The sequence below is a fragment of the Acinonyx jubatus genome, chromosome A3, assembly GCF_027475565.1.
Source record: "Acinonyx jubatus isolate Ajub_Pintada_27869175 chromosome A3, VMU_Ajub_asm_v1.0, whole genome shotgun sequence".
NCBI lineage: Eukaryota > Metazoa > Chordata > Mammalia > Carnivora > Felidae > Acinonyx > Acinonyx jubatus.
Genome location: NC_069388.1, coordinates 112,218,229 through 112,243,246, shown reverse-complemented (window position 1 = coordinate 112,243,246; position 25,018 = coordinate 112,218,229). Strand labels below are relative to the sequence as shown.

At 35.6% G+C, this 25,018-nt stretch overlaps 2 protein-coding genes across 7 annotated transcripts in view; both read left to right on the top strand.

Moving 5' to 3' along the window:
* Positions 1-10,582, top strand: part of SPAST (spastin) — a 51,316-nt gene extending 40,734 nt beyond the window's left edge. For all 4 annotated transcript variants that reach the window (XM_027033505.2, XM_027033504.2, XM_027033503.2 and 1 more), the window contains 5 exons: positions 1,275-1,317; positions 2,260-2,339; positions 3,729-3,799; positions 5,474-5,514; positions 8,647-10,582. In XM_027033505.2, coding sequence (XP_026889306.1) covers positions 1,275-1,317; positions 2,260-2,339; positions 3,729-3,799; positions 5,474-5,514; positions 8,647-8,769 — 358 coding nt within the window. In that variant the 3' untranslated portion in view covers positions 8,770-10,582. The remainder of the gene's footprint in view (positions 1-1,274; positions 1,318-2,259; positions 2,340-3,728; positions 3,800-5,473; positions 5,515-8,646) is intronic.
* A 6,508-nt stretch (positions 10,583-17,090) lies between these two features.
* SLC30A6 (solute carrier family 30 member 6) overlaps positions 17,091-25,018 on the top strand; it is a 44,593-nt gene continuing 36,665 nt past the window's right edge. For all 3 annotated transcript variants that reach the window (XM_015064211.3, XM_015064212.3, XM_053201036.1), the window contains exons 1-2: positions 17,091-17,188; positions 21,365-21,451. In XM_015064211.3, the coding sequence (XP_014919697.1) occupies positions 17,186-17,188; positions 21,365-21,451 (90 nt within the window). In that variant the 5' untranslated portion in view covers positions 17,091-17,185. The remainder of the gene's footprint in view (positions 17,189-21,364; positions 21,452-25,018) is intronic.

The window sequence follows — 25,018 nt, the reverse complement described above, 5'->3', positions numbered from 1 at the left end:
CTTTTTTTTTTAGCGCTTAAAAGAATAGCCATGTGCTTTTGCCTGTTTGGTTACTATTTTTATTTGAATAAAGGGGAGTTTTCTTGGCAAATCTAGTTTTGGAGTGATACTCTGGGAGAAGAGCTACTGAGCAAGTATCTTGAGTTGTCGTATGAGTAGACTGGACTATCAGGCAGTCTCCCTGAGTCACAATCAAACTGTACCTGATGAAGATTAGTCCACGCAAGACAGTTTGTGATCTTGCCAGACTGATTGATGTTTTCTTACAAAGATGACGTGTCTTTGAGTTTCTTCGTTCAGCCTCACCTGCCTTGCAGCTCCCCTGCTTCTGCCTGACTAGGTTTCACATGATATGCAGAGCCGTTCTTCACATGCTTGTTTAAATATGGGGAGGTTGGCTTTATTCCTCCTGAGTGTGCTCTGTTTCCTTTGGAAAACTCTGTGCTCCGATAGCCATGTCTGGAACCTCCAGCAACAGATGCTATGTGTACCCTCCTTTGTCGGTATAATTTTCACTGCCCTAGGCAGCCCTTCTTCATACACTCTAGTTGTGTAAATGTTACCTGAGTTTGTTGATAGTGAAGTTTGCATATCTGTTTCTGTGGTCCTTGTTGATTTTAATTGTTTTCCCTTTCAAGAAGACAGTGGAGATCTCTCTATTCTGCTCCTCATATCAGATTTTTTGTTTTAATAGCTCTCATATGTTTGTATTAAAAACATATGAGAACTTGACAATAGTGAATTAAGGAATTTTAAACATTATCTAGAGAGTTTTAAAGAGTAACTCAAGGGGCACCTGGCTGGCTTAGTTGTGTGCCTCTTTATCTTGGGGTTATGAGTTCAAGCCCCACGTTGGGTGTAGAGATTATGTAAAAATAAAGTCTTAAAAAAAAAAAAGTAACTCAAAATAACTCTTCACTTTAATGACTACTAAAATGCATTCAGATACCTTGAGTATAACACTTAAAACTTTTTTATTGTTGGGGCGCCTGGGTGGCTCAGTTGGTTGAGTGTCTGACTTCGGCTCGGGTCATGATCTCACAGCTCATGAGTTTAGCGTCGGGCTCTGTACTGACAGCTCAGAGCCTGGAGCCTGCTTCAGATTCTGTGCCTCCCTGCCTCGCTGCCCCTCCCCCAGTCGCATTCTGTCTCTGTCTCAAAAATAAATAAACATTAAAAAAAAAAAAACTTTTTTATTGTCATTTGCTGTTTGAGTCGAGTTACCTGTAAATTCAAATCTATGTTTCTGAAGTTGTTTGAATCCTTTTTTTTAGGCGTTTCATCAAACGGGTATATGTGTCTTTGCCAAACGAGGAGGTATGTATCTATGTCTGAATTTTTTTTTTTTAACATGGAAACAAGGACTACCATCTTGACAATATTGATCTTCCAATTATTGGTACAGCCAGATTGGAAATCAGTTTGACAATTTCTTAAAAAGATAAATGTAAACTTACCATAAGACCCTATAATTCCATGAAAACATGTCTACACAAAGACACATATAAGAATTTTTATAGCAGCATTATAAATAATAGCCAAGAACTGTAAGGAGTCTAAAATGTTCATCAATTAGACAATGGATAAACAAATATGGTATATGCATTTAATGGAATACTGTTTAGTAATGAAAGGATTGAGATACTTAACACATGCTGTAATATGGAAAAACCTCAAAAACATACTAAGTGAAAGATACCAGATGTAAAAGGTAACCTATCATATGATTCCATTTATATGAAATATCCAAAAAAGGCAAATTTCTAGAAACAAAGGAAACCGTGGTTTGCAGAGGCTGTGGGTGGGAGTGGGAACTAAGTGTAAATAGGCGTGATTGAACTTTTTGGGGTGTTAGAAATGTTCTAAAAGTGGAGTATGGTATGGTTGCAAAACTATATATTTATTAAAAGTCACTGAATGTTACACTTAAAATGGTGAGATTAGTGTTATATGAATTCATACCTCGAGAAAAGCGTTTTTTTAAAAAATTGTGGTTGTCTAGCTCAGACCTTAACATCCTTGATAGTAGCAGCAGCTAATTCCTTAGTACTTTATTTGGATTATCTTTAAGTCTCTTAAGAGCTCTCAAAAAATGGTCGTTTTAACTCCAATTAACAGACCTGAGCGAGGCTCTAAGAACTAGAGTGATTTGTGTGTGATCATTCAGCTCGTAAATGAGGGTCAGGATTTGAATCTAGTTTTTGGATATTTCATTAAGCTAATTCTTGAGACTGATAATTCTTTAATATTTCTTTTTAGACACGACTACTTTTACTTAAAAATCTATTATGTAAACAAGGAAGCCCATTGACCCAAAAAGAACTAGCACAACTTGCTAGGTGAGTAATTTGATTTGGTCTATCTTAAAGTTTTTTCTTTTATACAGAAGTCTTTTTCTTTTTTGTTTAAAGTAAACTCAAGTGTGAAATGAGTAATTTATTTTTCAGAAAACTGCTCGTCTCATCCTCTGCTTCCTTTGTTTTTTCTTATCTCTCATTGTTAGATATGGTATCTAAATTTAAATTTCTAGATCCTCTACAAGACATGACCTAAATATCTGATAGTAGTACATGCTTTTTATAAATTTATTAAAACTTATAAGTGGTATTAAAATAGTTTAAAAATTTTTAAGACACTTATCTCTGCCCACACCAGCACAAATATTCTCATATAAATTTGTTCTTTCTATTACACATAATTTTTTTAACTTTTACATCTTCTAAGTGGTGTACTTAAGTAGAAACTGAATATGGGAGGTGCACTTGTTGAATTTTAGTCTCTGAAAAATCTCACAAAGTAATTTAAATATTCAAGAAGTATGTGAATAGCTGGTAATTTTAGTAAATACTCTGAGTCCCAGATAACCTATGAAGAAAGAATAAATTCAATACTTGGAAATAGTGAAGTTCTTCTTTGTTGTTCCAGTAAAGAATTCAGCTAATAATGTTTGATCTCTATAGTTATTTAACATAGTACATGATAAGTAAATGCTTTCTTTTCGTGTTTTATTTTCTTCTTCCCCTTTGCCCTCCCTAGTTCTTAGTTCCCTTTGATAATCTCTTGGCTGCCCAGGACTCTCCACTGTGGCATCCCATTCAGGTGTGCCTCTTTTTGCCAATGTCTTCTACCCCAGACCCGTCCTTTACCTTGTCTGTCCTATATTTAAAGAAATGTACCTTGGACACCTGGCTGGCTCAGTCAGTAGAGCATGCAACTTTTTATCTCAGGGATGTGAGTTCAGGCCCCATGTTAGGTGCAGAGCTTACTTGAAAAATTAAAAAATATATATTCTTAGTTAAAAAAAAGAAAAGGAATCTACCTTGACTGGCAGTGTTCTTTGTCAAGGTAAAGAAACATTCATTTCATTAACTTACTTAGAGAGCAATAATTAATGGTTATGTATCAGTTGGCCAGCAATGGCTTATGGCTGTTACCTTTCCAGGGGATGTATTTATAATCTAATGGAGCTTCCTGGACATATAATATGCCTTAATGTAAAGAAATGATTCTTATGATGAAAATTTGAGACATTCATTCTAAGGAGCCTTGCCTGCCATAGATGGTTTTCTTTGTTTTCAGCAAGTGGGCCTTTCTGTGCCCTTAAAATCAAAGTGTGTAGCTGTCTGCTTGATGACAGAGGCAAACTAGATTTTACACTCTTTCTACATGGAGGATTTTAAATCTGCAAAGATGAGAATCATTTGCTCTTTCTTCCTTCCCATTCTCAGAATGACCGATGGATATTCAGGAAGTGATCTAACAGCTTTGGCAAAAGATGCAGCACTGGGTCCTATCCGAGGTATGTGTACAGAGCTTGAGACATTTAGACCTATTTATTAGACCACTTTCGAAGTTTAGGAAGCCCTATTGAGAGGTGTTTTTTAAGTAGTAGTAGGAAAGCATTGAAGCTGCTGGAAAACTTGATATGAAGTAGTTTCTTTTTCTTGTTTGTTCTTTTTAATTTTTTTTTAATGTTTATTCTTGAGAGAGAGAGCGAGAGAAAGGGAGACAGCACAAGGCAGGGGAGGGGCAGAGAGAGAGAGGGAGATACGGAATCCAGAGCAGGCTCTGAGCACTGAGCTGTCAGCCCAGAGCTCAATGTAGGACTTGAACTCATGAACTGGGAGATCGTGACCCAAGCTGAAGTCAAGACACTTAACCACTGAGCCACCTTGGTGCCCCGGTATGAAGTAGTTTCTAGACTGAGTGTCCACAAACTTTTCAGTGAAGGGCCTGATAAATATTTTAGGCTTGTGGGACCACATAGGCTCTCCATTGCATATTCTTTTTGTTTTTTGTTTGTTTTTATAAAAAAACAAAAATGTGAAACCATTCTCAGCTCACAGACCATACAAAGACAGTCCATGGGTCAGTAGACCATGACCCCTATTATAAACAACAGGTTTCAGTTATTTTTTTTTTAATTAAAAATTTTTTTATTGAAATATAGTTAATATACAAGATTATATTTGTTTCAGGTGTACAACATAGTGATTAGACAGCTCTGTACGTTAAGGAGTGCTCACCATGATAAATTACCATCTGTCATATGTTTCACTTCTTGATAGTAGGTAGCCAGCAGAAAACCCAAAGGAAAAGAAAACATTTTTAAGCAAGCAAAAAAAAAATAAAGGGAAAATGTTCTTTTCTGGTTTTGGGCTTTTTTCAACTTGAGTAATCTGATTATCACTTGAAATTAAAGTGTGTAAGAGAAGTTTTTATTTGTATTATTATTTGTTATCTTTTGAGGAATTGCTTTGTGTTGATTCCTATTTGTTGATTCTGAAATACCATTCTGATACCACTTTAGACTAGATATTCTCAGCTGCTTTTCCACAGGCGGCATGGGCAGTGGATGGGTGATGCTCTTAACTATGCACTCAGATTGCTGGCTGTGGTAATAAAATAGAACATGGAACATGCAGCTTCTAGAACACATCTCCTGCAGTGAGACAGTGTACTGACTCGGAATTGCTGCTTTGGAGCAAAATAAGTATAACCTTGAGAATATATTTTGAGATTCTGGCAAAGCATTCTAGTCAAACTCTTACTGCCAGCGGTACAAAATCTTGTTCAGATAGTGGACTCAAAACAGTAGCTAATATATAAACCATTTGTATTTTTTCCAGAATGTTTTAGCTATTAATTCTGAAGCAGACAAAAGCTGTTGGCTTTAAAAAAAAATAACCTAAAGCCTTTGTAAACAACAAGTTGAATCTTTTAAGTTCAATCTCAAATTGGTAAAATTTATGACTCCTAGGCAATATGCAAAGAAATTGAATGCCTCCCAGTTACTCCTAAGAAGGAATGTTATTCTAAGCATTTATAAATTGTGCTTAATATTTTGTGTCTTCCTTTTAATACAAATAATTTATATCAAACATGTACTTTTAGATCATTTTACTTGGTTTTGCTTTTCAGCAATTTAAACTTACAGACCTTTTTTTTAAAGTGGCTGTCTTATATTTTACAGAACTGAAACCAGAACAAGTAAAGAATATGTCTGCCAGTGAGGTATACTGTTCTATAATTTTCTTTGCTCTGGTTCTCTATATTGTAAGACTTCTCTTTTGTCTGGATTTTTGTCTGTGATTTGGTTAGAAGCTAGAAAAAGTTCTTTGTTTCATTTCAAAATCTAGAGGCATATCAAATTACAGTCTCTTACAATGTTCTTTGGTAATGGACAAAAAATATTGTACATAGTCAAGTCATTTTCTATCAAATCATGTTATGTAACTACTAAACAGAAGAAAATCATAGAAAACTTGAGGATTTTACTCTTTGTAACAAGTTAATCCCTTCATATTCTATTAGTTTTTCAGTGTTTGTTTTCCTCCTTATAAAAACAATACCAATGTAATGTGATTCATTACAGTTTCTTAGTGTGATAGGCCCTCTTATGAGATGCTAACGCATTTCTTTTTTTTTTTTTTAATGTTTATTTCTGAGAGAGAGAGAGAGAGACACAGAGTGCTAGTGGGGGAGGGTCAGAGAGGGAGGGAGACAGAATCCGAAGCAGGCTCCAGACTCTGAGCTGTCAGCACAGATCCCATCGTGGGGCTCGAACCCACCTGAGCCGAAGTCTGACGCTTAACCAACTGACCCACCCAGGCACCCCCATACTACATTGTTTTTTATTAGTACTGGTGTTGAATTAGACTATTCCAATGGCAAGAGCCTGAAAATACACGTATTTTTAAAATACCATGAATTCGTTCTGATGGAGTACATTTATTCCAGTATTACAGCATAATATCTACTTGAATTTTAATCCCATACTTAAAAATATAACTTTATCCACTATTTTAAAAATATATATGAACCTTATGTAAAAATCTTTTTAATGTTTATTCATTTTGGAGAGAGAGAGAGAGACACAGAGTGCGAGTGGGGGAGGGTCAGAGAGAGAGGGAGACGCAGAATCTGAAGCAGGCTCCGGGCTCTGAGCTGTCAGCCCAGAATCCAAGGCAGGGCTCGAACCCACCAATGGTGAGATCACACCTGAGCCAAAGTTGGACACCTAACCAACTGAGCCACCCAGGCGCCCCATATGAACCTTATTTTAAACTAAATGTTAGGAACACTAAAATTAAATATGAAACTACTGAATGAATTACAAGAAATAACATTACAGTACCTTTTGTGACCTTGTTATAAGTTTTGGTTCTGTATGTTTTATCCAGTTTATTTTTAACCTGATGGTTTTAGTATTAATTATTTGGTAGACTTTTAGCTGTTAGTTCCAGACTTATGAGTTAATATATATAGCATGCTTAAAGCAGACTGGCACTTACATAGTATCCTAGTATTCACAGTATCCATACGGAGACTTAGTTGTGTGTAATGTGTGGATACTATGTATCCATATGTAAGTGTCCATAGATTTAAAAATACATAAATACTTAATAATGGCATTTTGATATAGAAATTAAGGAAATCTATTTTATCAGTCACATTTATGAGATGAGAGGAAAACAAGTAATTTGGTTTTTAAAATTGTATACTAGAATTTTGTAATTTTTTAAGTTTTATTTTTTTAAAGTTTACTCATTTATTTTGAGAGAGGGCACACATGTGAGTGAACATGAGTGGGGAGGGTCAGAGAGAGGGGGGGAGAGAGAGAATCCCAGCCAGGCTTTGCACTGTCAGTGTAGAGCCCCACACGGGGCTTGATTTCACAAACTGGGAGATCATGACCTGAGCCAAAATCAAGAGTCGGACACTTAACCGACTGAGCCACCCAGGTGCCCTAAGTATACTAGAATTTTATTTAGTACAACTTTAATAACTAACTGTATTGTCAGGTACTGGTTTGTATACACACATTTAGGTGAGATGAACTCCATTTGACTTTTATAGTTTATAAGAATAGAAACAAATAATTGTATTGGAATTCTGTGTTTTTAAAAGTTAATGCTAAAAATTTGGGGTTATAAATTCAGGGTATAATATACTTTGTTTTTAAAGTGCACAGTTTGTATCCAGCTTAACTTTATTATTTCATTGTTTTGTTAAGACATCTTTGCTATTTATTTTTCTCTTTCTCAAATTAGCTACCATTTGCTTTTTCCTGTTGTATACATTTGTCTCTTACTAACTTCAAAATATCACATATAAATTCCATATGTATATGTACACCATACTTTACAGTTCAATTAGAATTTTGTCAAAACCTTTAAAACCTTAATTTCTATAATAAATTTTATTCAGGAATATCATAGGTAATACATTTATCATCCTTCCACACTTTGGCCTTTAGGAAGAGCCAGTGTGTGTTTTATAGCTAAGTAAGAAAACATGTAGGGCTCATATAGTGATTATGTGGTAACAATATATCCTTTTACTTTTTGACTAAGATTAGGCTACAAGTTACAAATGTGGGTGATTTTCTCAATCTGTGCACATCAAGATATCAGAGCGTGCGTGAAGTATTTAGGTTGGGTTTTATAAGAGTCATAAAAAGAATATATAAAAATATCCAGTTGACATTTTGTCTCAGATTCTCCTTTAACTTCTTTTTGGGCAAAATACACATATATATACTACTGACAATTTTTAAAAATGGGTCGTTTCGTGCCAAGCTCCTTTTGGGTTTTAAAAATCTCTCAGTAGATACAGATACATGTTAACTCAGCATTGTTTTGGTCTACATTCTCATAGCCCATTAAAAAGGTCAGAAAATGAGACAAGAAATGTAAAAAGCAATATTTCCTTAAAGTCTCATGTGCTTCTTGTAAACCCTCTTTCCCTTTTCGATAAACATAGCATGAATTTAGCTAGTGAGTGAAACTTGAGAATTCTGAAGGGTGGGATTGTGATTCTTTTTTCTGCCTGTTTATATTTTGTCACATTTTGTATAATGAGTGTTTTCTCTTTTTATAATGGGAAGATACTATGATTTAAAATGTTAATGCCTAAGAAGCTAAACACATATGTTAGTATAGCATTTTTGTAAGATTTCTTACATAGCAAACTTGCCTACCCTATAATAGGTAAAATAAGATGATTGGCGTGATTTTCTAAGAATATATTTATATAGATTTATAACATTAATAAGCAATAGCATCATTACTTCAGTCCATCTTTGGGTTAACTACTGTGTGCGTATTCATCATTTGTATCGTCATGTGTTTTTTTAAAATCTAGATGAGAAATATTCGATTATCTGACTTCACTGAATCCTTGAAAAAGATAAAACGCAGCGTGAGCCCTCAAACCTTAGAAGCATACATACGTTGGAACAAGGACTTTGGTGATACCACTGTTTAAGGAAAGACCTTCATAAGCCTGCAGAACGTTTTTGCTTTCGAAGAGAGTAACACACCATCTTCGTCGAATAGTTATCAGCTACAGAAATTCAGCCTAAGTTTACAGGACTTTTCAGAGTCTTACAATTACTTGTGCACCCCAGCAGATGAACCATACAACAAATTTAAATAAAATATTCAATGCAAATGGAGTATTTTGTTGAAGGCCTTCTTGCCTATGTTGCTAGTTATCCCAATGGGCACTGTAAGTTAGAGCACAACAAAAACTGATTCTGGTCTTCTTTACCAATATAATCATAATGTAAATAATAATTTGTATATTGTGTTGCAGATGAAAGTATTCCAGAGACAGTGAATGGTAGAAGACACAAGCGCCTTTGGTTGTTTGTCTTCTGATGTCTTTTCTTAAAATAGTAATTTTTCTATTTTCCTTTCCTACTGTTGTCTTTACTACAGATTAGAATACCAAACACTCTAAGTTACTTTTTTTTTCTTCCCTCTTTACAAATCCAGTGTGCCAAATGAAACTTCTTCCTATGTAACAGTAAAAGGAAAAAGTGTTTTGAAGGTTTTGTTTTTTTTTTTTTTCCATCAATCTACAGTCAGGATACAATTGCATTTTCACCTTTCTGTTACCTTGCTGCCAATTTAGAAAGCCATTTGTTGATAGCAACAAAGCAAATCTAGTAAAATAGAAAAGGAGAAGGTTAGAAGGTTTGAGTCACTCTGTCATACAACGTGTAGATCAATCCTCGTGTGACCTGCAGTATTTTTTTCTAATATATTTGTCAGAAATCTATTGTAGACTGTTAATTTATTCCTAATGAAGTTTATTTTCTGCTAGATTTATTCTAATATTTAAGAAGGCCAATTTTAACTGCCATAAAAGTGGTTCCTGTGTGAGAGAAGGGAAGTACTGAGAGCTAAGATGTTTCTAATTTATTGCTCATTGCTTTCTTACTGTTTACAGGATAATTATAAGCCAGTGGATCTACCATCTTTTATTCCTAATAATGATTAATCCCTTCAATGAAACTTTAAAAATTACTGAATTTTTATACATTGCGTACATTTTATAGGTTTCTTGTGCTCACTTTGTTAACTAAAAAGTTAGTCTGTTAATCTGCCTTTTGTTCCCCTAAAAATGTACAGTAATTCCGTTTCTTGTTTGTATAAGTATGCCTGGATTTTATTATAAAACTGTCATTGTAGGAAGTAGTGACTCATATCATGGCTTTTTAAATACTGTAATAAAGGCAAATGGATATTTGCCCTTAGTTTACTGGTTAAAAGTTTGTTTACAGAAATTTTCTTTTCGTGCTTTTATGTAAGGTGTCATGGGTGGAAAGAATAATTTTATAGTAGTAAAGATTTTTTCATTTAGGAGAAACACCTTTGGTTTTGAAAGAATACATTAAAAACTTGCGCTGGCTAGATAAGAATTTTATAATGAAAACATACATTCTTCTTAAATTTCCTCTTGTTCCTGTCAAGGATTTATGTAAATATAGAAGATGTATCATTTCTTAAGATAATATGCTATTTGTAGCTATAATTTAAATGTCTCTTCTAATCATGACCTTAGAACTCCCTAGGTAACAGAAGTGAGGCTTGGGATAAATAGAAAAAAAAATTTTTTTTAAGCCAAAACCATGCCTGTTTTCAGTCATATGTTCTATCTTTTTAAGGTCTCAAACATTAAAGCATCAATTATAAAATCTTGATAATAAAAGATGATGCAATATACATACCTGATGACAAGAATTGGGAATATCCAAAGTTAAGACATTTTCAATAAAGCTCATAAAATTTCACTTTGTATTTTCATTTAAATAAAGGATTAGCATTATTCATATGTGAATAACTGTTCAGTCATATTAAAGATCTGTGTGCTTCAAGCCCAGCTTTTAAAATATAATCTTTAAAATTATCGTGATTCTACCTCTAGTAATTTAATGTACCTCACTATTTTTATTGGAATAATTTTTATGTAACAAAGATTTCAAATATTAAAAGGTAGACAAGTTAATATTGTCATAAACACTAAGAATTATATTATTGTATGAATAACCATACAGTATAGAAATTATTTTACTTCCCTGACTAAAGTCTGAAGTTGAGCTTAGAGCTAGAGACCTACTTTCTATGACTTACTATGACCAAGTTTTATTTTAAGCGTTTTTGTTTTTTTTTTTTCATAGAAGGATCATGAAAATAAGATAATGATCTAATAGGAGGTGTAAGGGATCGGTCTGGTCATTTTCGATAAAGATAGAAGTTGTCGAGACTTTCTGAATTAATATTAGATTGTGACCTTTTAGGTTCTGCATTGAGCTGTGTGTCATATTAACGTCATGAAAGGTAATGCTTTAAAACATTTAGCTTTGGTGTGCTCAGGTTAACATGGCAGAGTTTTATAAACTACATTAAAACTTACTGATGTACAGGACTTTGAGCTAGGGGAAAAAGCAGTACTGTCTTTCCAGATAACTTAAGGGTAAAAGCTTATTCTTTTTTATTTTTTTTAATGTTTTTATTTATTTTTGAGAGACAGAGTGCAAGTGGGGGAGGGGCAGAGAGCAAGGGAGACCCAGAATCTGAAACAGGCTCTAGGCTCTGGGCTGTCAGCACAGAGCCCAATGCAGGGCTCAAACCCACAAACTGCAAGATCATGATCTAAGCTGAGCCAAAGTCGTACGCCCAACTGACTGAGCCAGCCAGGCAACCCAGGTAAAAGCATATTCTAAGTCAGTCTACCCACTGAGGTTATTAGATTTCTGACTGTGCTTTGTGCTTGGGAAGAAGTGGAGGAAAAGCAGCTACTAGCATTCCAATGTAAGTAAATATGCAGCAGTCTTTGTTTATAGGCTAGAATTCTTTATATTTTGTACAAAAATGAATTCTTTAAAAAAAATTTTTTTTTAACGTTTATTTTTGAGAGAGAGACAGAGCATGAACGGGGGAGGGTCAGAGAGAGGGAGACAAAGAATCTGAAGCAGGTTCCAGGCTCTGAGCAGTCAGCACAGAGCCTGATGCGGGGCTCGAACTCACGGACCGTGAGATCATGACCTGAGCCGAAGTTGGCCGCTTAACCGACTGAGCCACCCAGGTGCCCCAAAAAATGAATTCTTTTGGTAGAATGAGCCTTTTACAGGTTGGTTTTTGACCCTTAAGTCAAAGGATTTTCCTTGAAATGCTTCAAATTTTAATTTGGTCTTTTCTATTTTTCTTCAGAAAAAAAAATGAATTAGGTTCAGCTGCATAAAGTGGGTTTTTATCCTAATGGAGTGGAAATAAATGATAAATTTTATTTTGCCTTTAACTTGTTTATTTGAAATGTGAGGTTTCAGAGGTTGCAGTCTAGCAGTAGCTTGTATTGGACTAACTCTTGCCAATAATTATAAACTGAATATGAAAAGCAATAATTAGAAGACTCTAGAGAGCAAGCAGAAATAGGCAGAAATTGCACAAAATCATGTACTAGAAGAGATCCACATTAACTAGCTTTTGCCCCAAGGGCAATTTCCAGTTTGTGCACTGTGCTTAGAAATAGACTTCAAGTAGTATGTAATAGTCTTTCTGGGCTGAGGGGACATTTGGGGCTTGTAGAACAGCTGGAAATTAGGAGAGAAATCTTGGAAGAGAATTTCAGAACTATAAGCCCTAGAATATGCCTACAAATTTCTTTCAAATCCTTAGTGAACTCCAAAATTGTACCTGTGCAGTATAATAGTCAAACCTAGCAGAAAGCAATAGTTGAAGTCTAACGAACTGTAGAGAAGAAGTAGCTGCCAGGGGAATACAAAGTTCGAAATTTCCACTAAGAGACGTTTAGTAAGTATTTTGGGTTTCCCATTGAAATCCAAAAAGGATCATAATAAGGAGAAAGCACAGCATCCTAGACCTAAGGGCCATACTTTTGTTAGGACTATGGGCAAAAGGATAAACTCACTGTAACAAAGTTTAAAATAAAGCTTTCACAGCATCAAGATTATCCATTGGTAATTTAACAGCTAGCCAGAAGAAAACACATTTTAGAAGAAAATAAAATCCAGAGTCCTCACAACATATCCACAAAGTCCAGTACACAATAAAAAATTAATCATACAAAGAAAAAAATCCATAATCAATATAAAATATGTAGAAGCAAATGCAGAGATGACCCACAGGTTGGAATTAACACAGTTATTTTAAAACAGTTTTAATACTTCTTATAGAATAGGGAAAAGAGATGGATGAACAGATTAGGATTTTCAGTGGAGAAATAGAAGTTAAAAACCAAAAGGAAAGTCTGGTAATGAAAAGTAAAAATCTGAAATGAAATCTATAGTATCTGAAATAAATTTCACTGGATGGGCTTCAGAGTAAACTGGACACAGCAGAAGGAAGACCCCCAGAAGACAAGCCAATATAATTACAAATTCAAGCACAGAGGAAGAAAAAAAAGAAATAGCAAAGGTTTGATACCTGTCGGACAATATCAATCTTTTTGTTTTACTTTATTTTTAATTCATGTGTCATTTTTGTTTTACATATTTTTATTTAAATTCTAGTTATTTAACATATAGTGTAATATTGGTTTCAGGAGTAGGGGAAAATATCAGTCTAATTTACCTCTGGTTTGAGGACCGAAAAGTAGAGGAGAGGAAGAGAATGGGGCAAAAGAAACATTTGAAGCAGTCATACCTAAAGTTGCCCTCGATTTGTTGAAAGACATCAACTTACAGATACCAAAAGTTCAGTGAACCCCAAGAAGAATAAATACAACAAAGATCATATCTGGATACATCAGATTGCAGAAAATAAAAAAAGCAAAAATATTTTATAAGCAGCCAAGGAGAGGAAATGATATTACATTCAAACCATCATTGACCCCAGAATATAGACTAACCAAAATGCTTAACCGACGGAGCCACCCAGGCGCCCCTAGACTAACCAAAATGATACATGGACAAGACAGGGAATGTCCTCACGGAGGCCCAGGATAACCAAGGCACAATTTGACAAGTCACTTTTTCAACAATTGATTGCCAGTCTAATGGAACTTCCAATTGTTAGGTCTTAGAACTGGCTAGGATTGAATTGAAGGTTTAGCAGGTTTATACTCCACATCTGTTTCCTTTGGAACAGTCCCTTATACATTAAATAATATGTGAACAAAACACATGCAATGAGACTTTATAATACAGATAATAGCAAAAGAGCTGGAAGGAGAATAAGGTTAACAGCAAAAATATTTTCAAAATAAAAAGCCTGATGACATTTTATACAAAGATCTAGGTCTAATTACAAAATAGTATACCTCCAAACTAAAAGGACTAGTTACTCAAATAACCCGTTTCTGTGTTTCCTACTTTGTTGAGTGTTTTTCCAAGTAGGGGTGTTGGATTTGTCAAATGCTTTTTCTGCATCTATTGAGATGATCATGTGATTATCTGTCCTTTATTATTATGGCATATCACACTGATTTTCATATGTTGAACCAACTTTTCATTCCTGTGATAATTCCCACTCATTCCTGGTATATGATTCATTTTATATGTTGGTGGATTCATTTTGCTATTTTGTTGAGGTTTTTTGCATCCATATTCACACAGAATGTTGGTCTGTAGTTTTCTTGTCTTTGTCTAGTTCTGGTATCAAGGGTAACTCTGGCTTTGTAGAAGGAACTGGAGAGTGTTCCCTCTTATTTTGGGGGAAGAGTTTGTGAATGGTTGGTGCTAATTCTTTAAATATTTGGTAGAATTCACCAGTAAAACCATCTTTGCCTGAGCTTTTCTTTGTGTAAAGTTTTTTTTCTTTAATTATAAATTCAATATTTTGTTAAATGTCTAATTGAATTTTCTATTTTTTCTTGAGTCTGTTTCATACATTTGTGTCTTTATAGAAATTAGTCCATTTCATCTAGGTTATCTAATTTGTTGGCATACAATTGTTTATAATATTCCCTTATTATCCTCTTTATTTCTGCAAAACCAATAGTAAAATGTCTTCTTTCTTTCCTGATTTTTATTAATTTGAGTCTTCTCCTTTTCTTGGTCAGTCTAGGTAAAGCTATGCCAATTTCATTGATCTTTTCAAAGAACCAATTTTTGGTTTTGTTTAGTTTTTTATTTTTCTATTCTCTACTTATGTATTTCCTCTCCAAGCTTTATTAGTTACTTCCTTTTGTTTGCTTTGGTTTGCACTTACTATGATGGAAAGTTAGTTTATTGATTTGAGATCTTACCTCTTTTTAAAATATAGGCATTTATAGCTATAAATTTCCACCTACAGCTTTTGCTATATCCAGTACATTTTGTATGTTGAATTTTCATTTTCATTCAGGTCAGTGTGTTTTCAAAGTTCTCTTGAGATTTTTTCTTTGACCTACTGACTTAAAGACTATGTGTTTTAAATTTCCACAAGATGTGAAAATCCCAAATTTCCTGTAGTTTTGGATTTTTAATTTCATTCCAGTATGTCTGGAGAACATATTTTCTATTTTAATCCTTTTAAATTTTTTGAAAAATGTTTTATGACCTAACATATGTACTATCCTGGAAAATGCTTCAGATGCACCTGAGAAGAATGTGTATTCTGCTGTTACTGGATGGTGTATTCTAGAGATATATTAGGTCTAATAGGTATATAGTATTGCTCAAGTCTTCTGTTTCATTGTTGATCTCCTGTATAGTTCTTTCCTATGATTTTATACCCAATTCCCTGTAGTATATCTTCTTTTTTAAAATAGCTTGAGAGATTTCTTTATGCTACATTTACACCCTGTTATACTCATCACTGAGGAATTATGTATGTTAAGGCACATGCGTATGATTGAATTTTTTAAGGCCAGTAATACAAAATTCTGGAAAAATTAAGATACAAGAGAAAGAAAAGTCAGAATACATCCTTACACAAAACAGTACAATATGTACTGTTTGATTCCAATTTTGTTTTTAAAAAGACTGTAAAGAAACTTCAAAAATCAATGATTTGCTCTGTGTAAATGAAGCAATAATGTCCTAACCTGTCTTCCTGCTTCTAATCTTGTCCAGGAGTAGTTAGCACAGAGAAACAGGTAAGGCTTAGAACTAAGTTGTATCCTACAGAATTCCAGCTTTGTTAGTAAGTGTGTGACCTTGGCACACAATTTTCCAAGCAGGGATTAAAATAGTATCTGTATCAAATGGCTGTTATGAGGATTAAATGAGCTAATACATGTTAAACGCTTAGAATGGTGCCTACCACATTAAGTGCTTAGTAAATGTTTGCTCTTATCATCCACCTCCAGTCCAGTCTCCATATCACAGTGTAAAGGTCACTCCCTTGTTAAAACCCTCCACCAGCTTCCTGTTTAAGCAAAAAACAACAATCCCCTTACCCCTAAATTAGAAATTCCTGCTTCATCTGACCCATTTACCATTTAGATCTCTTCATTTCTTCCCCTCAAGCACAAAGCTCCAGACATACTGTCTTCTTTCAGTTCTTGAAACACTCCTGCTTGTTTTTGACTTAGGCACACGGCTTCTTTATCCTGCCTTGAATAATCTTCGCAGAAAGACTTTTGTCTTTCAGAAGTCAAATTTTATTTCCTTTCTCTGACTACTATAAATGAGCTACTCAATCACACTTTGTAGCATGACTCTTAATTTCCTTGTTTCAAGCCGGCTCAACCAGGGCTGAACCCATGACCTGGAGATCAAGACCTGAGATGAGATCAAGAGTCAGATACCCAAGCAATTGTAGGACTCAGGCTCTACCCCACCTCACCTCATAACTCTATTTTTACATGACACTATCAATATATTAAACATTGTTTTCTCCCTACTTGTTTTGTGTCTTCTTACTAGTATATAATTTTCATAAGACTATTTCCTGATACTTATGTGCTGGATACTCAATCGTTATCAAACTATTTTATTTCCTGTATTCTATAATATTAATTCCGTAATAAAATTAATTGTATGTCAATTTAGTGTTTTAGGAAATAGAACACGATATTCTGTAATTAGTCTGAGTTCAACTTCAACTACTACAGAGACCCAGATGTACGCCTCTGGGCAAGCTTCTTGCTCTTCCGGCTTCCTCAAATGGGAATACTATTTATTTCACAAGGTATTGCAAAAAAATTAAATCACGTAACATAAAAATGTTCAGCACTAAGTGAAAGTTTGCCAGCATTAGAAATAAATGCCAGTCTCCTTGACTTTAGCTCTCTACTCCACCTAAGCCTCGGTAGGGTCGCTCTAGCCTCTACCTTCACCTCTATAGAACTCAGGGGCAACCCAGGAGGGGGCGGGAACAAGAGGTCCATGCACGCACTTCCGCCCCCGCGTCTCTCTCAGCCAATCGGCCTCTGATACCCCACCCCTTCCGCTCTGGGGAAAAACTAGCTCTCAGGTCGTCTTCCGGCGGGAGCTGTGCTGCTCCTTATCATGGTGAGTTGGCTAGGGGTGTGAGGGCTTCTGTCGTAGGTGATTCCTCTTATCCTTTCTCAACCTGAAGCGGCCTTGACATGCCTCAGCTGCCCAGAGGAGGGGGTCCTCGAAGTTGTCCTCCGGCGTCCGGGGAGAAGCTGACGTCCGAAGCATTCCCCCTAGAGTTCTGATCCCCCTTCGCTCCCTCACCCCGTTCCTTAGACGCTCGGGATCCCAGCCCTGCTCGAGGCCGAGTTTCCAGTTCTTAGCAAGTTTGACTTTCCCCTGCCGAGATTTACTTGCTATAGAAATAAGTCTCCACTGGCGTCAGCGACTACCCCAGCAAAAGATGTGAACACAAGTCCCCAGCAACAGCGACCCTATTTAGTGAGGCTTGTATCAGTGACAACACTATTGGCCTTAATATGAATAGGGTATTGAGACTGACGCCCCACTGTGCAACCTGGCTTTATGGAGTGCCTGATGCAGCTTTCAAAAGGCCAGTGACTGGAGAAAGTCCAGGTGTTGGTAAAACGTCTTTGGTGCACTTTTCCCCGGCGTTTGTAGATTCCAGTATACCTTATGGTTTGGGGGATGTGATGTTTAATCTAAAGGGGTTTTGTAAGAGAAATTAGTCTCGTTATGCCTTTAGAAATCAAGTGTATGGCTCTCCGAATTTTATCAAAAGATATATTGATTGTAACTTTAGCGTCAAAAGAGGTATGCACCATTTTATCTAAAAAATTCATGGATTTCTTACTGATAGACTACGGAGGAGAAAAGGACCACGTTTCAGTGTGCCTAAGCCATTGTTACTCTAAGTCTTTTTCCTTGAGTGGGTATGGTCGATAAAATGTTTTATTTGTACTTATTTTTTTTCTGCAAATTTTCTGTAATCCCTCTTTTACACACAGAAAGTGGGTAAAAGTTTACTTTTGGGAATCTAACCAAATAGCCTTCGAGCTCCTTTCTTCAAAATACTCACCACTGTGTAGCCAGAATTAAGTTTATAAAATTTGACCATGCTACTCCCTTGCTCACTTGATTAAAATCCTTCCATTCACCATGCCGCATAATCCTCAAGATAAAGTCCTGTTTGCCACGGCATACCAACCTGTTGTCAAGCTTCTTTATAGCCTCTTTTTGCATATACTTATATTCATTTTCCGGTCACAGTGAACAGCTTGCAGATCATGCTCTAAGGATTAGGCCTTTGCACCTAACTTGTGCATGCTCTTCTGCGGAAATCATTGATCTTTCACTACTCATTATTATCAGTGTAATCCTTACATGTCCTTTAGTCTCTCATGAGCCTTTCTGCCCTGTCTCCAGATTCTGTTAGGCACCTCCTTCATGGTCCCATGATAACTTGGTGCTAATTACCAATAACATCTGGCCCTTAACAGACTGTTAAAATTGTGTATTCAGGTGTGTTTCTCACTTCCTAGACTTTAAGCTCTTTGAGAGCAGGACCGCTGTATTCACTCTGGTATTCCCAGAGCCTTGTAACAGTGCCTGGCCCAGAAGAGGTTTTTCAATATAAACCTGTTTTATAAAACACCAAATAAATATCTATGGCACTAAATTTTTATGCTTGAAACATTAGTAATACAGGAAAATAGTAGCATTTAACGTATTATATGCAAAGCACAGTGCTAGCTTAGAAAATGTAAAGGAAATAATAGCCCTTGTCATTAGTGAAGTTACCAAAAAATTAACTTCAGTGCAAGATGACAAGATGAAAGCTATCCTCTGGTTCATTACAAAGCAAGTGGCATAAAAAACAGTATCGTTTGGAATAATCTAGGAAGGCTTCATATAGAAAGTCACCCATGAAACGGTGCTTTGTGCCTTACTCCATCACTCTGAATCTACTTTTCATTACTCTCCTTTGAATGAGGAAACAGAGGTCAAGTAACTTGCCAGGTATTACAGGGCTGTTAGAGCTTGGGTTAGACAAGTCTGGCCTTTTCATTCTAGAGTGTTAACCATTATGAGACAGGGGTACACCAGTTTAGTTTGAGTTGATTTCCTACCTGAAGCAAGAGGTAAAGCTGGAAAGAAACTGAGGGTAGGTCATTGAAAGCATTGAATTTCAGATTGTAAAATTAGGAGTTTATCTTGATAGCAGTGGACAGCCAATGTAATTTTGGAAAAAGTGACATGAATTTAGGATTTTCGTGGGTTCTTACCTCTTTTAGCTAATATCAGAATGGCATCAGAAATAGCCCTCTGCCTTTTAAAAACCTTATTGTCTCAACCTAAAACTTAAGTTAAAGTAACTTAAATAATTTAAAGTGGGATGAAGGTAGAAGATAACAGCATTAAGCAGAATTTATTTTTGGGACAAAATAACTGACATATAATTCATTAAGAATAGGGTATATTCATTAACATTAACATTCATTAGCATTTCAAATGAAAGTAGCATATTGTTCCTTTTCACCTGAAGTAGCTTAGCAAAGCCTTAGAGTTACACACACACTGGTCTTTATTCGGAAAGCAAAGTCAGTAACACTTTGTTCTAATGCTTTATTTTTATATTTTAAAGTCTGTTTCACTTAAAATTTTTTTTATTATGGAAATTGTCAAACATAGGAAAGTAGAGTATAATGGGCCCCCGTGTAGCCATCACTTGGCCTCAACGATTGTCAACATTCTGTTTTTTTATGCCAGATTTCTAGTGGCTCAACCTTATTTTTTGCCTCTTCTGAGTCTCAACCTAATGTAACTAGTGACATGTCTGAGTTTTGAAGGATGGGATATATCTTTTTTTTATATAACTACTGAGATGTTCCCAGATGCTAACTGTGGGAAAATCATACCTGTGCTTGAGTTGAATCTGAGTTTTCCTCACTTTAAATCTGTTAACATTCAGTTCCACTGCTTTCTGTGGAGTTTAAGTGTTTAAGTCAAAGCAGCCAGTGGTAATGAGGTAGAAATGTAGTATGGTTGTTAATGGTGATCATGGCCTTACCATCTAGGAAAGCATTTTGCTAAAATTAAAATCCAAATAAATATTTAAGTACATGGCACTTAGCAATCAAATTATTGTACATGACCCACTGAAAATTGTGAAAGACTTTTTTTTTATCCCTAGAAACAATACTTTGCTTTTGGAATAATAATTAAAAATTATTTTTCCACAGTTTGTCTTTCCTCCCAGAGTTGTCTTTGTTGTTTTTTTTTTTTTTAATTAATTTTTTTTTTCAACGTTTATTTATTTTTGGGACAGAGAGAGACAGAGCATGAACGGGGGAGGGGCAGAGAGAGAGGGAGACGCAGAATCGGAAACAGGCTCCAGGCTCTGAGCCATCAGCCCAGAGCCTGACGTGGGGCTCGAACTCACGAACCGTGAGATCACGACCTGAGCCGAAGTTGGACGCTTAACCGACTGAGCCACCCAGGCACCCCAAGTTGTCTTTGTTTTTATTTTTCATAGGGTATTATATTCCCAAGATAGTGATGAAATTATACATCCATAAATTTCTTCAAGTACGCGATAGTTTTGTGTTTTAACTTTAACAGAATAAAAAATCAAAGTAAGAAATATAGTAAGGATCCAACTTAATTTTTCCAAGAAACCATGTATTGAGTAGCTTATATTTTCTCCTGCTGATGTTGGATACTGCTTTAATCATAAAACAATTTCCCTTATGTGCTTAAACTCTCCTTTATGCTAAGGTTTCCTATATTTGAGTGACAAATTCTAGTCTCCAGTTAACATTTCTTCTCTTGCTAACCCCACCATTATGCCTTTTCTCTACTGGACCCATACTGTGAACTAACAAGGACTACAGAGGCTAGCCAGGATGGTAGATACTTTGCCTAAGACAGAACCTCTTGATTAGGTAAATGTAATATTTTATTTCCAGCAGAGCTGTTTGGCAAATGGTTTGCTTTTCTGGTTCAAAATTACCTAATCCACTTAAAAATAAAAGAGTATAGTCTGGTACTAAAATGCCTGGGTTTGAATTCCTGCTCAGTCAGTTGTTAGCAATGTCCCCTTGGACAATTTACTAAAAATTGTTTCCAGCTCATAGATTATTGTGAGAGTTAAATAGATACTTATAAAGTGGTTAGAATAATTGCCACATACTGAGTGTTCAGTAAATGTTGTTACTATTATCGCATCACAGGATATGAAAAAGATTACATGCTTAAATGCTGATTTGTTTATTTTTGTTTATTTTAAAGGGGACAATTCATCTCTTTAGAAAACCACAGAGATCTTTTTTTGGCAAGTTACTACAGGAATTTAGACTTGTAGCAGCTGACCGAAGGGTAAGTTATTTATTAACTCTATTTTTAATCATTGCACAGACAACATAATGACATTGAAAAAGATCATTTTTAAGGTACAAAGAAATTACTCTTGATCCCACCACACTGGTTTTGTTTTTTAAGTAAACTCTACACCCAATGTGGGATTTGAACTCAACAACCCTGAGATCAAGAATCACATGCTCTACTGACTGAGTCAGCCAGGCGCCCCACCACACTGTTTTCATTTTTTTATGTTGGATAAGCAATTTTTTTTAAAAGTAATCTCTGTGCCCAGTGTGGGGCTCTAACGCACAACCCCAAGATCAAGAGTTGCGTGCTCTACCAACTGAGTCAGCCAGGCACCCCTGAATAAGCACATTTTTAATGTAAAAGTATAGTATTTTCATACACAGTTGTTTGCTTGGGAGGAAGCTAGGCTTCAGTTAAGGTTCTTAGTCTAATTCTAATGAGTGTTAAAGATAAATTATTTTGTGATTGCCTTTTATTTATTTTTTTCAGCATCTCAACTTTATTTTTTACCTTTTTTTTTTTTTTTTACAACTCTAATAGGTGTAGTTTGAAGCCATGTTTACTTATTTTTATTGTATGGAAAGAAAAATAATTTATGCTTTGATACTGTAAGTAAAAAGATAATTGGTTTGATCTCAGGGTTGTGAATTCAAGCCCCATATTGGTCACCAATATAGACCTAGTTTTGTTTTCATTGTTCTCGTTATTGTGTAAATTATACTATAAGCTCCCTGAAGACAGTGACTGTATCTTATTTTGTCCACTTTTTAATAAAAGTACAAAATAAGCAATAAATATGTGAAAAATTTCAAATACACCTAGCTTCACTGGAACATAAGTAAACCAGTGATATTGGCCATGTATTGTGATACTCGACTAGAGACTCTGTTCTTTGTTTGTTATCACTGTATCTTCTGTTTGCTAAAACCTTGGAATATAGGCAGAACTCAATAATTCTAATATTTGCAAATAGTATACTGCTGTGGTTGTTAAACTTAAAGAACCAAAGGTAGGAAATTCATCTGCTACTTGTGTGTCTAGTCCATTTAGGATGATCTTTTGAAAACAGATAAGTAGAACTTTATAATGTTCTATGGAAAGCAACCACATTACAGAAGTAAACAGGAAACTCCTGAACCATATACAGTACACCACAGAATTGGTAGTAGGAACAAAACTGATCTAGGAACACCTACATTGTGCAGATAACTCTATCATAACTTAAATCTTACAAGATGTACCCAAGCTCGTCTCTTTTTACTACTACTCCTATCTTAGTTCTTGGTAATTTCTTATAAGGAAGATCCTTACCTCTCAGTTCCTTACTTCCTTACCACAAATAATCTTGTCATACATCCCTTCCAACTATCCACTTCTGTGATCATACTACAGACATTATTATTTATAATAGCTAAAACTGCCTGTTGTCTCATTTTCAAGCATTTCACTCATAGTTACCATCTGTCTTTCCAGTTCACTCCTTGTATTACCCCAATTCCAGTAATTCTTCAGTCTTACTAGGATCTCTAATCCATTGACTGCCATCCTTTCACTATTTTTTACTTCTCTTATCCTCATTTGCTTACTTATCCAGTTTAGATTCTTTGGTTCATCATTACCAATTTCATGCATATGTCTTAAACTCCTTTGTGCCCTCCTTCCATCTGTCTCTCATCCTCTGATACTTTCTGCAAATCCTTAACATCATTAAGTTTACTTTCCTCCTACTCTGTGGCTGCACCCAATTGAATGTAGCCTAAGAGAAACATGGTGACTGGTCTGATTTTAAATTCATGGTCAAGTATGCCATTAGAGCTGCCCATTCTATATTTTTTAGCTCATTCACTTTTCCATTTTTCTAGATGGTTATTTCAACCCATTTTCTTTCACTTCTGTCCTCAAACTTCCAAAACCTTATTCATCCTCACTCTGACCTATTGGTCTTGCTTCCTGTTTCACTAAAGGAAAAGAAGTAATCAGAAAATGCTTCCACATCCTGTCATCCACCAACACTATCTTTGCGCCTGTCTCTATAAACGAACTCTGTTCTTTGTAAGGCCAGTGCCTCTACTTGTTGCTTACTCAAAGACAACTTTCCTACGATTGTTCCTTCTGTCTCTTGCATCATTGTTCCTTCTTGCATCATTATTACATGCCATGTCTTCCACTGTCAGCTACTCCCTCATTTCTCTGCTTCCCTTTATAGAACAACTACTTAAAAGAATTGTCTTTACTCTGTTCACTTTCTCTTCTCCCTGGCTGTACTTCCCATCAATCCACTGTAACAGCTTTAACAAATAACCTCTGTGTTGCCAAAATCAATGTTCATTCTCATTTCCCATGTTACTTAACCTTCAAAATAGCATTTGACAAAAATTGGTCACTTCCTTAAAGCACTTTTTTCATTTGGACTGAAACATCACTCTTGGTTTTCCTTCTACTTACTTGGCTGTTGTTCATCACTTTCCTGTCATCTGTCTGATCTTTAAGTTTTAGAGCATCCCACCTCTTAGAGCTTTAGCCTCTGTTACTTATGTTTGTTACATCTAGGTGACACTGACTTCATATGCTGATGACCCCATATATATATCTCAATCTCTAATTTCTCCCCTACTTCTAGATTCCTATGTATAATGGCCCTTTCAGCATTTCTACTTGGATATCTAACAGGCATCTCAAATATAATATGGTCAAACCTGAACTTTGATTTTCTGTCCCTTCCTCACTAAATGGCCACTCTTTTCTTGCGGTGCACAGGCCAGAAACCCTGGAGTTGTTCTTACCTCTCTTTCTCTCGTTCCTCATCCATTTTATAAGTAAATCTTGCTAGCTCCATCTTTAATATAGTACTCAGAATCTGACTCTTTTAACACTTTCTTACCAACTTCAAAGCCACCATTTCTCACATGGATTATTGCAGTCATGTTCCAAATGGTCTTCCCACTTCTCTCTTTGCCCTTATGCAGTACATTCAAAATAGAGAAGCTAGATGATCTTTTATGAAAGCTAAGTCACTTTCCATCTCATATGAAATAAACCCCAGGTCTTTTGCTAGCATACAAGATACTACTCGATGGAGCCCCAGATTCCCTCTCACCTCTCTTGCCTAGCCATCCTAGGCCAGGTACTCTTCTATCTTAGGGCATTTGCACCGTGGTACCCATTTTCTTTCCCAGATATCTGCATGCTTAGCACCTTTGCCTCTGTAAAATCTCAGGTCACATGTTACCTCACCAAAGGGGTCTTTTCTGACTACCCTGTCTACTGTCTAGTAGAGCAACCTTTCCATGACACCCATTACTGAGTTCTTACACACTTTATTTTTCCTTTGTAGCGCTTACCACCACCTGATGTTATATATTTGTTTGTTGTCTGTCATCCCAGCTAGATTATAAGGTCCATATTTTGTTCATTGCTGTATCTCCAGTGCCTAGAAAAGTGTCTGTTACAAAAAAGGTACTCAAATATTTGTTGATGAATAGCTTGATTCATCAGTAGAGCTTCAGAGAAGGTCATTTTCAAATTACATGCTTTTATCCTCTTTTTCTGACTATT